Raw genomic sequence first — 17,281 nt, forward strand, 5'->3', positions numbered from 1 at the left:
TCTGCCTATTTCCCCTCTCCAGCTCCCCGTTACCCTCAGCAACACCTACCACCCCCTCCTGACTTTATGCCTTATTTTTAATAGGTCACTAAGTCCCGTCAGTGCTCATATGCTCATGGAAGAGCTACGGGCAGCCACACTCTCAAAGGAAAATGATTCTCCCTCCCTCTGCCAGTTGCTCCTCAGAAAGGCATGGGGCTGGAGAGCATCCCCTCCATCTACTAGGAATTTGGGCTGGCTTGATCTTCCCTAGGTCTGGGACAGGTAACCACAGCTGCTCTGAGTTCATGAGTTCAATAGCCACGTCACATCTAGGAGACAGCATTTCACAGCATCCCTCCCGGTCTTCCGGATCTCACATTCTTTCTGCCTCCTCTTCTGTGATGGTGCCTGAGCCTCGGCAGGGAGTGGACAAAGATGTCACACTCAGGCTGGGCACTGCACATCTTCTCAGCACTTTGTCCTGTCACGCATCTCTGCCTTATCACTGTCTGCTGCTTAAAGAGATTTCTCTGACCAAGGCTGAGCGCAGCTCAGGCCGGTGAGTATAAATATAAATATTTAAAAGGCAGTTTAGCTATGTAACCATTTAGCAAAATAGCAACAGAAGACTCTATCCTAGGGCCCAAGACTTCCCCAGCCATGGGCTTTTGATTAGAAGTATAGTACCAGGCATGAAATTCCCTTCTGTGGACTTCAAACTCAATTAGAAAGTGGTTAGGAAAGACATTGTTAAAAGAGCATCTATGAGAGAAGATCTGAGGCAGTGAACTCCAAAAGAGCAGGACTGAGCCAGTGACCTGGGCTGGAGCGGGCCTGGGACAGTGAGCTCCACAGGAGCAGAAGCGGACCAGGGACATTGACAGAAGCAAGACTGGGCCAGCGACCTAAGCCAGAGCAGACCTGAGACAGAGGAATGCAAATCAAAACAACTCTGAGATTCCATCTGACACCTGTCAGAATGGCCAAGATCCAAAACACTGATGACAACTTATGCTGGAGAGGTTGTAGGGAAAAGGGAACACTTCTGCTGGTGGGAGTGCAAGCTGGTACAGCCCCTTTGGATGTCAGTGTGGAGATTTCTCAGAAAATTAGGAAACAACCTTTAAGACCCAGTAATATCACTTTTGGATATATATCTAAAAGATGCTCAATCGTGCCACAAGGACATGTGCTCAACTATGTTCATAGCAGCATTGTTTGTCATAGCCAAAACCTGGACAACCTAAATGCCCCTCAACCGAAGAATGAATAAGGAAAATGTGGCACATTTACACAATGGAGTACTACACAACAGAAAAAATAACGACATCTTGAATTTTGCAGGCAAATGGATGGAACTAAAAAACATCATTTTTGAGTAGGTAACCCAGACCCAGAAAGACAATTATCACATATACTCACTCATAAGTGGTTTTTAAATATATAAAGCAAAGAAAACCAGCCCACAAATCACAATCCCAGAGAACCTAGACAACAAGGAGGACCCTAAGAGAGACATACATAGATATAATATACATGGGAAGTATAAAAAGACAAGATCTCAGCCGGGCGATGGTGGCGCACGCCTTTAATCCCAGCACTCGGGAGGCAGAGGCAGGCGGATCTCTGAGTTCGAGGCCAGCCTGGTCTACAAGAGCTAGTTCCAGGACAGGCTCTAGAAACTACAGGGAAACCCTGTCTCGAAAAACCAAAAAAAAAAAAAAAAAAAAAAAAGACAAGATCTCCTGAGTAAATTGAGAGCATGGGGACCTTGGGAGAGGGCTGAAAGGGAGAGGAAAGATGAGGGGGGAGCAGAGAAAAATGTAGAGCACAATAAAAATCGATAGTAAAAGAAAAGAAAGTGGTTAGTTACTGCCCTGTGTCGGGTCATGCCACTGTTACACATCTTGCCTCTCAGGTCAGTATTGTGGCATGCAGGCCCACTGCTGGCTAAAAGCATTGATGCTTTTTTTCCCTCAGCAGCCTGCAGAGCACCCTCTGGCAAGGTAAAATCTAGCCAGCAAGGGGGAAGTTTCCTGGTCGGTTTGGATTGATTTTTTTTATGTCCTGTAGCCAAAGTGAATGGTATTCAAGCAAAGGAGTCTTACCAAGTAGTTATGGTGGGCAACCAAAGCAGAGGCAATATATGTGCAGTTTGGGTGCTTCTGGGGCTCCTGAGTAATAACTCAACATTATTACGGGCAAGTGGCCCGTGCTTCTTCCTGTGACTTCCGTTTAACCACCTATGCCATCTGGGAGCAGCACTGCCCATTCATAGAGGCTCTCCTCTTGGAACTCTTTGAAAATTAGTTTCCTAACTAGTGGGCTTCCATATGGCTTTTCTCAGACATCTTTAGATCAAGTAGGTCAGCCCCCTCTCTTCTCCCTCCCCTAGACCCCAGCCCCACTTAGCCTTTAGCTTCCAGTATTCCTTCTTCTCTTACATCGAACATATTCTACTACCAATTATCTTTCTAATTGGGTTTGAGATGGCAGGCTTCAGTAGGGCTTTTTCATAACCACTGAGTTAGCCTTCCCATCCCAATTTCCTCCACACCCCCCCCCACTTAAGCCTTTCCACTACCAGTACTTTTGTATAATCTGCTTCCCCTCCTTTAGCATATCCCTCTGCCAATGGCCCCTTTCTGGTTTCTTGGATGTCAATTATGCTCCAAATTAAACAGACAAAATATCTGAAGGTAGGATCTGCACGAGAGAGAGAGGATGTGTGGCGTTTGTCTTCCTCACTTAGTATAATTTTTCTAGTTCCACCTATGTATCTGCAAATTTATTATTTCATTTTTCTTTACAGCTGAGTAATATTCCATCATGTACCACATTTTTTTTCTTTTCTTTCTTTGTATTTCTTTTGTGTGTGTGTGTGTGTGTGTGTGTGTGTGTGTGTGTGTGTATGTTTTAGAGATAGGGTTTCTCTGTGTAACAGCCCTGACTGTCCTGGAACTCACTTTGTAGGCCAGGTTGTCTTCAAACTCACTGAGATCTGCCTCTCTCTGCCTCCTGAGTGCTGGGATCAAAGGCGTGTACCACCATGCTTGGTGAAGCACGTTTTTCTTATCCATTCATCTGTTGATGGGCATCTAGCTTGACTCAGTTTTCTCCTATTGGGAATAGAGAAGCAATGAACGTGGATGAGCATGTGTCTCTGGGGTAAGATATAGAGCTGAGTCATATGGCAGCTCTGTTTCTAGTTACTGCTCATTTTAACTAAAAGCTCATCAGCTGGGCCTGGAGAGTTGCCTTCGTGGTTGAGAGCACTGGCTGCTCTTGCAAAGGATCCGGGTTTAGATCCTGACACTCACACGGTGGATCATACCCATCTGTATTTCCACTCCCAGGGGGTCTGATGCCTCTTCTGGCCTCTCTGGACACTGCATGTACATGGTACACAAACATGCATCCTGGTACACTCTCACACACATAAAATAAAAATAAAGAAAACGTTTTAAAAAAAAGGTATGCCAGGTATGGTGGTGCAGGCATTTTAATCCCGGCACTTGGGAGGCAGAGGCAGGTGGATCTCTGTGCGTTCGAGGCCAGCCTGGTCTACAGAGTGAGTTCCAGGACAGCCAAGGCTCAAAAAAAATTTTTTTAAAGTAAATTCTTGCAGTCATTGTAGAAAGATAATGCTTTTGTAATAAAATTATGTCATTTATATTCATATGTAATTTATGTTTATATGCTTTTGTAGTAATTTATATGTTTTCTCTGCTCTTTCATTTTATGAATTTGTTAGTAGCTGAAATTTGTGGTTCTTTACTTTATGCTTGGCAATGAAAAAAAACAACAGCATTTGCTCATAAGTTTTTTTTTTTTCCTTTAGGGTTTTCAAGACAGGGTTTCTCTGTGTAGTCCTGGCTGTCCTGGAACTTGCTATGTAAACCAGATTGCCCTCAAACCTGGAAATTCACCTGCCTTTGCCTCCTAAGAGCTGGGACTAAAGCTATACACCACTGATTGTCACCACCAACAGGTTACAAGGTTGATGTTTTTTAATATTTATTTACTTAATTATTTATTTATTATGTATACAGTGTTCTGTCCGTATGTATGTCTGCAGGCCAGAAGAGGGCACCAGACCCCATTACAGATGGTTGTGAGCCACCATGTGGTTGCAGGGAATTGAACTCAGGACCTTTGAAAGAGCAGGCAATGCTCTTAACCACTGAGCCATCTCTCCAGCCCAGGGTTTGTTTTCTTTTTTCTTTTTTTTTTTTTTTTTTAAGCACATGTCTGTCTGTGCACTTTGCCCACAGAAACCAGAAGAGGGCATCAGATCTCCTGAACTAGAGTTACAGAAGTATGTGAGCCACCATGTGGGTACTGGGAATCGAACCTAGGTCCTCTGCAAGAGCAGTCAGTGCTCTTAATCTCTGAGCCATCTCTCCAGCCCCTGCACACAGTTATTAATGTCGGGACTGGAAAGATGCAGCAAGTTAAGCTTCTTGCTGTCAAGCCCAGAGACTCAAGTTTGATCTTCCAGAACCACATGGTGAAAGAGGCTCTGATGGGGGCTGGAGAGATGGCTCAGTGGTTAAGAGCATTGCCTGCTCTTCCAAAGGTCCTGAGTTCAATTCCCAGCAACTACATGGTGGCTCACAACCATCTCTAATGAGGTCTGATGCCCTCTTCTGGCCTTCAGACATGCACACAGACAGAATATTGTATACATAATAAATAAATAAGTATTTAAAAAAAAAGAGGCTCTGACATTTATGTGCATGGTGAAATGTAAGCATCCACAAACATACACACATGCACATGTTACATGCACATGTGCGCACACACACACACACACACACGGAGTAATAACAACAAAAGCAAGCTGTGAATTTTAGGGTGTTGCTATATATGAGAACCAAATCATAGGTGGTAAGAAAACAACAGAGAACCTGCCAAAATGAAGACTAATGGAACAATGTCAGTTTGTCGCAAACACTCTCCCCTGTCGATGGAAAAGATCATCTTCCACTCAGTTTTCATGTGACTAGTTAACTGGTGACATGTCCACTTGATCAAGATACAGAAATTCCCACTTTCAAAGAATTTCCAGATTAATTCTGGGAGTACAAAAAATTCATAAGACAGTAGATTAGGGGCTGCGACAGTGGTATGGGTAATTTTTGGCTTGGATAGTATGGTGGGGTTGTTGTTGTTTTGTTTTTTGTTTGTTTGGTTGGTTGGTTTTGGTTTTTCAAGACAAGGTTTCTCTGTGTAGCCCTGACTGTCCTAAACCAGCTCCATAGACCAGGCTGGTCTTGGACTCACAGCGATCCACCTGCCTCGGCCTCCCAAGTGCTGAAATTAAAGGTGTGTACCACCATCACCTGGCTGGATAGCATGTTTCAGACAGGGTCTCATGTATCCTAGGCTGGCCTTGAATTTACTGTGTAGCTGAAGATGACTCTGAACTCCTGAGACTCTTGTCTCCACTTCCCTGGTAATGAGATTATAGGTGTGTGTTGTTGAACAATCTTTCTGCACACTGTAAAAATGTGTTCCTCTTATTGTTAAGAAAAAGTTGATTGGCTGGTAGCTAGGCAGGATTTGGGGGGCAGAGAGAATGCTGGGAGGAAGAAGGGCAGAGTCTGAAGAGTCACCCCAGAAGAAGGAACACAAGAAGTTCATAGATGAGGTAAAGGAGCCCCAGGGCAGCACACAGATGAATAGAAATGGGTTAATTTAAATTGTAGAGCTGTCTGGAAACAAGGCTAAGCTATTGGTGAAGAATTTATAATTAATAATAAGTCTCTGAGTGGTTATTTGGGAATGACTGCCGGGAAGCAGAAAAGCTCTACCTACAGATGGTGTCCAAATGTCCAGCACCTACATCCACATAAGACCTGAGGAAGCTTAGCAAAGGTTCTCAGCATACAAAAACAGAGGCAAACGCAGCATCCTAGTCTCGTGTCTTTTATACTGACCACAGTTTAACAAAGACGTGTTTCCCAGCCTCTGCCTGCAGACTTGAATCACCAGTGCAAGCACCACCAGAGCAAGCCCCACCATCTTGCTATGAACTAAGCCACATGTCAGGTTTACGTTTTTGCTCATACCGACAGAAAAGATTACAGATATGTAGTAAAGACAGATCTAGATTGAAAAAATCCTCTACACGGGGTACAGTGTGTTTAAAAATATACATAAGCAGCTGGGCAGAGGTGGCACATGCCTTTAATTCCAGCACTTAGGAGGCAGGCGGATCTCTGTGAGTTCGAGGCCAGCCTGGTCTACAAAGTGAGTTCCAGGGCAGGCACCAAAGCTATACAGAGAAACCCTGTCTCAAAAAACAACAACAACAAATACACACACACACACACACAACCACAGGCTTGGGAGAGAAAAAAGAAGTGGTGTAGACAGTCATAGAAAAAATAGTTTAAAAATAATGCAGTCTTTAAGGAAAAATAAAGTAATATAAAAGAATATAAAGGAAAAACACCATGCAAAGATGGAAAATACATGGAAGTCTGGATTCTGTATGTTATTGTGTTGTCCTTGACTTTTTTTGATTGCTGATGAAGGAATGACAGCCATACAGGAAGCTGTGGACCAGTCTGGGAAACATGAGACCTTGTCTCAGGGAAAACAAAAAACGTTACCATGTTGCCAGTGCTATACTGTATTTTGGGTCTTAAGCATCTCCCACAGGACTATGTGGTCAGGCTGGGTTCTCTATGCTCAGGCTTGTGCCATTGTAAAGGCTTGGTCTCCAGCATAGGATTACTGGGATGTGGAGGAGCTTTTAGGAGGTGGGGTCTAGTGGGGGTCTTTAGAGCTCTAGGGATGAGCTCCTGGGGGGTGGGGACTGTAGGGCATCCACCCCTTTCTCTCTTTCCTTTCTGACCATGAATTGAGTAGATTAGCTCCACCATGTTTTGCCACCCCATGTGCTTTTTTAACACAGGGCCATCCAGTCCTGGACGGAACCATCAACACTGTGAAGCCAAGTGCTGCTTTTCCCTTTACATTTATTGCAGGCATTTGTATATAGATAAAGAGCTGATGCTGGCTACAATGACGGGTAATGGTTGGGCCATTAAAGAAGACCAGTAGAGGAGGTGCTGAACTCTGGGTGTGTGTTTTGGGGGTGGGAGTGGAAGGGGTGGGAGAAGGATGTGCTCTGTGGGCATATCTCAGTACCTGCATGTCCAGTGCTAACTGTAAATGAACACAGATGGCAGCAAGCACAATTAATGATTCATACCCCCTGGGGATGAAAACCTGAGTCACCAATAGGCAGCAGCCCAGATCTGCTGAATGCTGGCCAAGGGTGGGGACGCTTGGAATGGGTAGAACAGAAGGGAGATGAGGCGTATCAGTGTTGCCCTGAGACCAGCTTATATGGGGGATACGGGAGCTCATCCCCTGAACCGTAGCCCATGGAGTCCATTAGGACACAGGCTGTGTGATTGGCTGGACTAAGTCAGGGTAGAACTGGGTGTATCAGATTCCTCTGTCACTCTGCTGTGTCCTCCCAGTATACTTCCTGAGGTCCTTGTTGAGGACATCGGCTATGTGGAGGATGAATCTGGAAGCCACTCACTTGCACTGCTCAGCCCAGCTCTTCTTCCTCTTTGCCCTTGGGCCTCTTTGCCTCTGCTATTCAAGATGCCTGCGTGTGCCTGCTCAGCCGTTCTACACACAAGCAACATTGGAAATATTAGGGAGTTCACACCCTAGTCCAGCAGAGATGGAAAGTAACCAGCAAACATTCTTCCTGGAAAGGATGGTTCTGAGATATGATCTAGACCTAATTGAAAATCCCAGCTCCGCTCAAGAATACAAGCTCCATATCACAGAACCTTTGCACCAGGGTGGCTCTCTGCCCTGCTTTACTCTTCCCAGTCCTCTGCTGGAGCTTGCACCAAAACATGCTGATAATCGTTTAGTTACTGATACTCTGTGGGGACATTGACATGGTTTGCAGGGTCTACCTAGTACTGCAAACACACTTGTGGCATGAACTTTAGATTACAGGCTTATACCACATCTGCAACTTGGAGAACAAATATGCACAGCTGCCCCTTGCCCTTGGAAGTCCGTGCGAGTAGATTCAGTGTCTCACTGGTGGGAACGCTGTCTCAGAGAAAACTGAGACATTGTAACTTTTATGTTAGCCGATGAGAGCAAAAGCCAGGCAATGGTGGAGCATGCCCTTAAAATCCCAACATTTGGGAGGAAGAGGCCGTTGGGTATCTGTAAATTTGAGGTCAGCCTGGTCTACAGGGCGAGTTTCCGGACAGCCAGGGCTACACAAAGAAGCCCTATTTCAACAAACAAACAAACAAACAAGCAAGCAAAGCATTGGCAGTCTGGGGTGATGGCTCCGGGGCTAAGAGTCCTTGCTGCTCTTGCAGAGTACTCAAGTTTAGTTTCTACAAGTCATATTGGTGTCTACAACAGCCTGTAACTCAAGCTGTAGGGGATCTGACGGCCTCTTCTGGCCTCTATGGGCACAGGTATACTGGTATGCATGTACATGGGCCCGCACACATAATACTTAAAATAAATAAATACTTAAAAAAATAAAAACAAAATAGAATCAGTAACAAACTGACATTAGCTATGGAACTCAGCAAGATGGAGGTAGAAGCGGGGGGGGGGGGCTAGAGAGAGATGCTGTGGTTCAGTTTCTATTGTACAGTAGACTGGTGGAGGGCAGAAGAGAGGGAGGGCAGGGAGCATGAATTGAAGGATACTCACTGTATCCTTGGGAACTGAATAGGTAAGAACACTATCTTCAGCCCAGTGGTGGTGGTACATGCCTTTAGTCCCAGCACTCAGGAGGCGAGGCAGGTGGATCTCTGTGAATTCAAGGCCAACCTGGGTCTACAAGCTAGTCTTGGGACAGCTAGGGCTGTTACATAGAGAAACCCTGTCTTGAAAAACAAAACAAAAACAAAACAAACAAACAAAAAGAATACCCTCTCCAGAGACAGGGAGAAGGCTGATGGAATTTTCAGATGCACTGGGTTTGCGGGTTCTTCATGGGATTCTGATAGGGTTAGCTAGTATGAAACACAGCCCTGGGGCTTAAGAGATACATTAAAAAATGGGAAGGCAAGATATTAATGTGAAAACGTGTGTGTGTTTGTGTGTGTGTGTGTAGGTACACATACGGAGGCCAAAAGACAGCCCCAGGTGTTGTTCCTCAGGAGTGATCAATTTTGTTTTCTGAGACAAGGTCTCTCATTTGCCCACCGAGTAGACTGAGGTGGCCTGCCAGCCAGCCCAGGGATCTGCCATCTCCTCCTCTCCAGCACTAGATACAATCCCTAACTTGCTTGTGTGTATGAACTCAGGAGTGTGTGTATGAAGTCAGGGCCCAGTCCTTCAGCAGCAAGCGATCTCCCCAGTCCTGCTGTGAAATTTCATTTATTTATTTTGTTTATTTAATTTGTTTATTTTTAATCTTTTGAGACAAAGTCTCTCTACATAGCCCAGGCTATCCTGGAACTCACTATGTAGACCAGGCTGGTCTTGAACACACAGAGATCTGCCTGTCTCAGCCTTCCAGTGCTGGGATTGAAGGCATGTGCCATCAAGCCTGGTAAAAGTTTTTTGGCAATGATTTAGTATTCTGGGAATATGCTTTGGTCAGTTTCAATAAAAACCTTTGAAGTTCTTGGTAAAGAAAAATAAGTTCAGAAGAAGGCTTTTCTACTTCTTCTTCTTCTTCTTCTTCCTTCTTTCTTCCTTTTATTTATTTATTTTTATTTTATTTTATTTTAATAGCCTGGATTTTGAGAACTAAGATTCAAAGATGACACCAGCAGGAGGCAGATCTGGGTGGGGGACAATGGAAGCTGGATAGATGGATGTTCTTGAGGAGGGCCCTCTTCCCTGCTCAAGCTCTCACTGTTGAGTGTCAGTGTGGGACATCTGTGCTCCCTGACAACTGTCAGAGACACCGGAGAGAGAGGAGGTCTGCCACTTCCTGTGTGCGCTTTACACTGCTCTGCTGGCGGAGCCCTGCAGAGTAGCTACCCACAGGTGACAGTGTGGTGCTCACGACTCTGTCCCCAGGGAAGTCAGGAAGAGTTTCCACAGTCCCAAAGGTGGAGGGAAGGCTGAGAGCCTGTGAACCAGCAGCCCGTAGAGATGGGACGCTAGCTAAAGGCAGCTATGTGATACAATAGAGGGACCAGATTAAATGCCACGTTCCCTCCTCCATGGCTTCCTGTGCTGAGATTTGAATCTTTAAAAGATGAACACAGGCACGTTAACATTTCAGTTAGAGCAAAGTATGGTTTACAAGTCGGGTGACAAATTGGAAAAGGTTCAGAGAACTCCAGAGTAGACAGTGAGCTTTTATAAACTGAATAGGGGAAGTAAAGAATTTATTTGAGGGCCGGGCGGTGGTGGCGCACGCCTTTAATCCCAGCACTCTGGAGGCAGAGGCAGGAGGATCTCTGAGTTCAAGGCCAGCCTGGTCTACACAGCTATAGTTCCAGGCCAGCCAGGGCTACACAGAGAAACTCTGTCTCAGAAAAGAAAAAAAAAAAAAAAAAAAAAGGAAAGGCGGTAAGACAGGCAGCTCTTGCCACCTAGCCTGACGTTCCGAATTTGATCCCTGGGCCCACACTGTGGAAGGAGAGAACTGACGCACGCTGTGAGTTGTCCTCTGACCGCTACTGCTACACGCCTGCGCACACTCACATATCTGCTCAATCAATCAATCCATGGCAAAAGAAACGACTTAGTTGACTTCAGCTAGGTGTCTGCATTATGTGGGAACTGAGACAGGACAGAAGCACAGATTATGGACACGGGAATAGTGAAGCCACTTGCCAGCCGAAAATGGAGAATTCTAGTACAAGAGCATGGGCTCAGTGGCTGAAGTGCTTGCTTTGCAAGCATGAGGACCTCAATCTGATTTGCATAGACCATGTAAAAAAAGTTGGGTGCGGTAGCATATGCTGGTAATCCTGGGCACTGGAAAGAAGTCAGATGCATTCTGGGGGTTGCTAGCTGATCAGCCTTACCTACCCAGCGAGTTCCAGGTCAGTGAGAATAAAAAATAAGAAGTGGGGTGGGCATAGGAGAAGGACAAGCTGTTGAATTGCACATCGAAGGTGAACATATGGTCTCCATACACCATGTACACCAGCACTCACATTGCACACACACACACACACACACACACACACACACAGAGAGAAATCCAACACAACTAACACTTGCTTGAGGCCTTCCCATACCTCCCTGCAGTTGTTCTGATTCTCACCAGAAACCCCAGTGACAGACAGTGGAAAGACATGTCCTAAGTCCTTGTGCAACCCTAGTGGCTCCTGATTTTATCTTACCTGACTGGAATCCCATCCAGGGCACCTCTGGAACCACGCTAGAATCTCACTTAACAAAAAGAGAGGAAAAAAAATTCTTACTGACCCTGTGAGATGTAACTTGAGACCACCAGCATGATCTGTCTATAGCTCAGACAGTCCTTTCCTTGAGAAACCCACACCCATGCTCTCGAGAATGCTTTATTCTCTCTTCTCTCTATTTTTAATAAACGCCAATTCTGCTTCAAACAGGTTAATCGTGAAACTATTTTCTGTGGTATGGCCGAGGATCTGGTTTTGTCTGAGGCCAGGTCTCTAAAAGACCTCAGGCTGCTGCAGGTGACAGTGTAAAGCTGGGAATCCATCCCTGCCACTATAGACAGGAATGATTACATGGGACATACTTACATGAAGATTGCTTCATTTCCAATCAGGTAAGCTGAGGTTCTATCCCTCATGTTCCAGTGGGCTGCAGTTTGCTTCCTAGAAAGGCAGGGTGCTGGAGCTTTTCAAGTACTGATTTCAATGCACTTCTAAGAGAATAAAAAAAAATGATTTGAGTTAAAAATCTGAAAAACCTGAGTCTAGAGTATCTAAATCACTCTACTAACAATTATCATAACCGATTACCACATACATTAGGGTTCTTCAGAGAGTATATGGATATGTAAAGGGACAATTACGAAGACTCTGGAGGCTCATGTTCAATCCCTAGAACCCACATAAAGATGGCAGGAGAGAAACAACTCCACTAAGTTGAGTCTGACACCCACATTGTCGCTATAGCACCCAAGCATGACCATACACCCCCATAAAGAGCCCCATAGAGCTGAGGAAGAATACATAAAGAAAGGGGGTTCTCCAGTGTAGAAAGCTTCCTTGACTCAAAGTTAGTTATTGGACCACCAGGTAAGAGCTGCTCTCTTTCAGGAGCCGGCTTCACAGGGCCCCTCCCAGTTTTCTCTGGGGTGATAGTAGATATCACCCCAGTTCATCATATGGAAGCACCTGCCAGGTTAACTCTTCCTTGTGATTTTCATTGGATGGAAAGAAAAGAACCATGATTCAAAAACTGGGCTTTGGAATTATCGTTATCAAATGCTGCAGCTCCTAATCTCAGGCGGGGTTCTCAATGATCCCATCGCCAATTTCAAGCTGTCGATTCTTCCATCATTAAATATTAACACCAGTAATGGAATTATTTCTGATCTTGTTTGAAATAACATGAATGACCTGCTTACCATTAAATATAAAAATGTACACAATGCCATGTACATGTACACATGATGGTGCGTGTCTGTAATGCCAGCACTCAGGGAGCAGTGGCAGAGGCACATCTCTATGAGTTTGAGGGGATTCTCAGTCTGCGTAGTGAATTCTAGGCCAGTGTTACACAGTGAGACCCTGCTTAATTTAAAAAACAAAGTAACACAATGAGATATTAGGAGGAATTATTACTCTCAAAATAACAGACACATAGAATATATTTAGATCTCCCTCCTTCTTTTGAGACAGGTCGCACAATGTAGCTCTGGGTGTTCTGGAACTCACTATGTAGACCAAGCTGACCTCCAACATAGAGATCCTCCGGCCTCTTCCTCTTGAGTGCATTGACCACTGTGATTTTATTCTTATTTATTATTTATTGCTTATTTTATTTCTAACACCGAAGGACACAGATAGGTGAGTTGATAAAGGGAGAGAACCGGTTCTAGAAGGGCCTGTGTGTTTACTTATTTGTAAGGCTAGGGCTCCAACGTTGGCCTTGCACATGCTAGGCATCATTCTCCCAGGAATGTACATTGCTGGCCCTGTGATAGCGTTTAGATTTAAGTAAGCCAACAATCTGAGTATTCAGGAATACTGTGCCCATATTTACCTTCACATCTGTCCTAACACAAATAATAAAGTGTGGGTTACATATTAACAGAATTCTGACAGCTAATATGAATGAAATGGATTCTGTCAAAGTTCAATGAAATATTATATAAACAATCAATTGCTCACCCCGTCAACATTTTAACGGCGACTAGTAATTCAGGATTAGTTTAATTCTCTTTGGGATCTGTAAAAAAGCATTTATTTTATTTATTTTGTGGGTACGCGTGTTGGTTAGAAAACAACTTGCTGGTTGGAGTCAGTTCTCTCCTTCCTCCATGTGGGTGTGGGGCCTCGGGCTCCCTGTTGTCGTCAAGCTTGGTGATGAAGGGCTTTTACCTCCTGAGCTATCTCGCGGTCCCTGAAACCAGATTTGAGAGTCTATATTTCCGCAACATTTTACAACTATAGAAATACAAGATATCATTTGGGCCTGTAATCTAGGATCAGGAGGGTGAGTCAGAAGGAAACTGAGTTGGAGGCTCGCCTGGGAGACACACCAAGGCCAGTCTCAAAACATAGCGGCTCCCTTCCCACCCCCACCCTTTCTTTCTTCAGGGCCTTTCGGCGGTGCTGAGGCTCTGCTAAGCACGTTTGGCTCTGCTAAGCACGTTTGGATGGCTAAGCCTGGCGGCTGGACTTGAAGCAGACTTCCCCCACCCCACCCCACTCCCACCCCCACCCCCACATTTAGGCCTGCGCATTCTTTCCCGGGTCCTAAAGTGGCTTTTGATCCGCAAAAGCACGCTTTCAGATGTGGATTTAGGATGGGACTAAGCGCGCCTAATCTCCAGGCTCTAAACACAGGCCCGAGTGGCGGCGGGCTCCCAGGGAGACCTGTTGTTGAGCAAAACCGCAAGGTAGTTTCTCTGCGGAAGAGCGACGTCCCCCATTCCCCCTACTCCGGGCCTCCTCCTCCCCGCCTCCTCCTCCCCCTCTCCGCCTGCAGAGGCGGGGGCTGCGGGTTTCAGCCACCAACCATTCCAGCCCGCGCGCGCCCCCGCCGCAGCCCTGCCACGCGCACGCGCGCGCGCCGGCCGAGCTCCTTGTGTCTGGACTCCCGCCACGCCTGCTCCAACCCAGCCCCCCGCGCCCGAGCCCAGCCACGCGCGCAGCCGCGGAGGGCGCCCCGCCCCTTCCCGCCGCGCACCCCTGCACCCCCGCGCGTTCCCGGGGTGGGCCTCAGCCGCAAGACCGCCTCCTCCCCTTCCTCTCCCGCCGCTGCAGCCTGGGCGGGGCGGTGCGTCCAGCGTGAGCTCGGACATGGCAGCCGAAGAGGCGGAGGCGCCGGGGCTCCCGGAGGACGAGGTGCGGGGCGGCTGCGGGCCGCTCGGGGGTCCCCCATCGAGGCGTGGGAGGCCGGTGATCCGGGCCCGGGCTCGATCCCGCGCTCTGGAGCGGGACACGCGGGGAGGGAGAGGTGGGGAGAGGCGCGCACGAGGCGGCTGCGGGGAGCAGGTCCCCGCTGAGCAGGGCCATCGCCCTCCCTGGCGGCCTCCGGGGGCCCTGGCTGCGGCCTGGGCGCGCGCAGCCTCTCGGGGAGGGCGAGGGATTGGGTGGGGCGACATCCCGGGGCCCAGCATCCCGCTCCTGCCACAGCGGGAGCCGACGAACTTAGCGACTTTCCTACCATGGCTTCCCAGAGGCCCGGGTGGGAACGCGGGGAGGTGGGATTCCTTCGACTCCGCGGCAAGTGTCAGATGTGGGGAGTTCACACTTTGTTTCAGGCCTTTGTTAGGGTTTTTTCAAAAAACGAAGGCAAAAGAAGTAGAAATACTTGAAAGAACCCCCCACAGCTGTTGGCTTTGAAAACTGCAGCCCCAGGATTTGAAGCAGGCAAAGCAGTCTGTTACAGTCGAACAACTTAATCGCGACTTTGCCTCGCGCTTACTAAAAGTGAGGCCCTCTTGAGGAGGGCTTCGATGGAGCTGGCGGTTGTCTCAAATGGGTGGGGCATTAAAGGCTTCGTAGTGTTTAACAGTGACCCTTTCAGATTGTGCGTGCGTGCGTGTGCGTGCGTGCGCGTGTGTGCGCGCGTGTGTGTGTGTGGTGTATGTGAATCAAATCTGCGAATTCCTGTTACTTAATCTAGCGATCACATGTAGCTTTTATCAAGATTGGACCCAATTAGCTGGAAACCCCCAACCCCCCCAATTTCTGTTCCTTTCTCAGGTACCTCCAAACACTATTGTAATGGTCGGCGCCCTCCAATTCCCCCCACTTCCCCGAAAGCTTTTTGTTTATAAACAGAGAGCACTTTATTAATGTCTAATAATTATTGCAGGGTATTTTGAGAACCTTTTTTGTGCTGCAGTTAGAATTTGATTTCTTAGACGATGATTGTATTTTTTTTTTTAAACATGAGTGGAATGGAAGCCATATTAAGTGCAATAAGCCATCTTAGAGAGATGGGTACTTAAGATTTTACTCACGTGAAATCTAAAAAGTTTCTGTGCTAGAAATTGAGAGTAGAGGGGCTGGAGACATGGCTCAGTGGTTAAGAGTGCTTACAAAGGACTAGAGTTCAGTACTCAGCCCTTTCATGGGGCAACTCGGTAATTCCAGCCCCAGGAGATCTGATACCTTCTTCCAGTCTCTGGCACCTGTGCAAGAGCGCGGGCACACACACACATACACACACACACACACGCACAAGAATAGTTCTCTATTTAAAAAGTTGAGAGTAGATTGGTGATTACCAGAGACCCAGAAGAGCAGTGGGGGAGAGAGGCAGGCAAAGGCAAAATAGTGGGTATTGAGTCATAGTTGGGAACAGTTAGTTCTGCTGGACTGTTAAATGCTTGGTGGGTTGGATGTCTGTATACTTCAGAATGTTACAGGAAGGGCTGTAGAGATGGCTCAGTGGTTAGGGGCGGTTGCTACTCTTGCAGAGGACCTGAGTTTGGTTCCCAGCACCCACATGGTGGTTTCCAGCCATCTGAAACGATGCTCTTCTGACCTCTGTGGAAAGTCAGGCATGGACATGATGCATGTGGATACTCGTAGGCAAGACACTCATACACACAAATTAAATAAGTAAACCTTTAGAAGAAAGTTCAATTCTCAGGTGATGCTGAGACTGTGGTGGCAGGCAGACGATGGCTCCATAGTCCCCGGAGCAGTGCTCAGTCTGCTAGGTGGGACAGTCTGACTAGTCCCCATTATTGTTGTGTCGAAGGCGTTAGAAGGAGATCATGCATTGCTGCCTGACCATGCAGTGTGGAGGACCTCAAGCTGGCATCTCACCCTATCCTTGGGCTTTCTGCTGCTTCCTGGAGGCTGGCCCTCCCAGATTGCTTTTCTCACCTCCTTCCAGCAGAGCTGGATCACAGACTAAATGTTGCTTAAGTTATCTTCGCCATCTCTTTTCCCCCTCTTGGCCCAGTATCTGTATTCCTCATTATCGCTTTCATCTGCCCAGCTGAACTAAAGATAGGTGTGGCAGCCATAGTTGCTTAGCAGCAACTGGGGCTAAGAACTCCACTTTGTCAGCAAGGACTCTGATAGCCCCACGACGAAGGTCTAGATGTGCGTCTCACGACTCAGATTTCCTTCCATCTTTTTGTGTCTACTTAGTGCACATTAAGGAAGAGAGTGAGGGAGGAGGATAGAGACAGACACGGTGGTGAGCATCCTCCTTTGCGGTGGTAACTGGGTTATTAATATTTACTCAGCAGACGTTCATTAAGTGTTCTGTGTGCATTGTGCCAAGCACCAGGGAGTCTGAGGGAATAAAAGACTGCTGGCCTCCAAGGAGTTTACTGTCTGGTGGAAAAGACAGAAGAAGACTTGCTTTCTGGTTGTCATTGGCAGTTCATTGATGTCATTTGGCATTGATTTTCTGGTTTATCACAAAACTAAATGGGGGCTTGGAACACATACCATATCCCCTTCCCCCACTTTATTTAGAGATGGAAACCTGGCAGCTGTGTTACCTTTTGAACTCATAGACAAGTCTAGGAGTAGGCAGCCCTCTGCAGTTGATTAAAAGTGGTTGGGCTGAGGGTGTGGCTTAGTTGGTGGAATGTTTGCTTAGTGTGCCCGAAGCCATGGATATACTGCATATACTAGATGTGGTAGCCCGTGCTTTTAATCCCAGTACCAGGGAGACAGAG

At 46.8% G+C, this 17,281-nt stretch overlaps 1 protein-coding gene and 1 long non-coding RNA gene across 5 annotated transcripts in view; one reads left to right on the forward strand and one right to left on the reverse strand.

The window, feature by feature from the left end:
- Window positions 1-838: 838 nt before the first annotated feature.
- LOC119808701 lies at window positions 839-14,057 on the reverse strand. Of its 2 annotated transcripts, XR_005284547.1 has the most exons (5): window positions 14,004-14,057; window positions 13,296-13,353; window positions 11,697-11,821; window positions 11,310-11,358; window positions 839-903 (listed from the first exon to the last, which is right to left on the reverse strand). It is a non-coding gene; the product is annotated as an uncharacterized LOC119808701 (long non-coding RNA). The 2 variants fall into 2 exon arrangements; XR_005284546.1 differs by lacking the exon at window positions 839-903 and having other exon boundaries at window positions 11,203-11,358.
- A 267-nt stretch (window positions 14,058-14,324) lies between these two features.
- Window positions 14,325-17,281, forward strand: part of Nedd4 (NEDD4 E3 ubiquitin protein ligase) — a 96,612-nt gene continuing 93,655 nt past the window's right edge. The window contains exon 1 of one of the 3 annotated variants that reach the window (XM_042054619.1): window positions 14,325-14,474. In XM_042054619.1, the coding sequence (XP_041910553.1) occupies window positions 14,430-14,474 (45 nt within the window). In that variant the 5' untranslated portion in view covers window positions 14,325-14,429. The remainder of the gene's footprint in view (window positions 14,475-17,281) is intronic. The other 2 variants (XM_038321090.2, XM_038321091.1) reach the window with 2 other exon arrangements.

The sequence above is a fragment of the Arvicola amphibius genome, chromosome 3, assembly GCF_903992535.2.
Source record: "Arvicola amphibius chromosome 3, mArvAmp1.2, whole genome shotgun sequence".
Lineage (NCBI taxonomy): Eukaryota > Metazoa > Chordata > Mammalia > Rodentia > Cricetidae > Arvicola > Arvicola amphibius.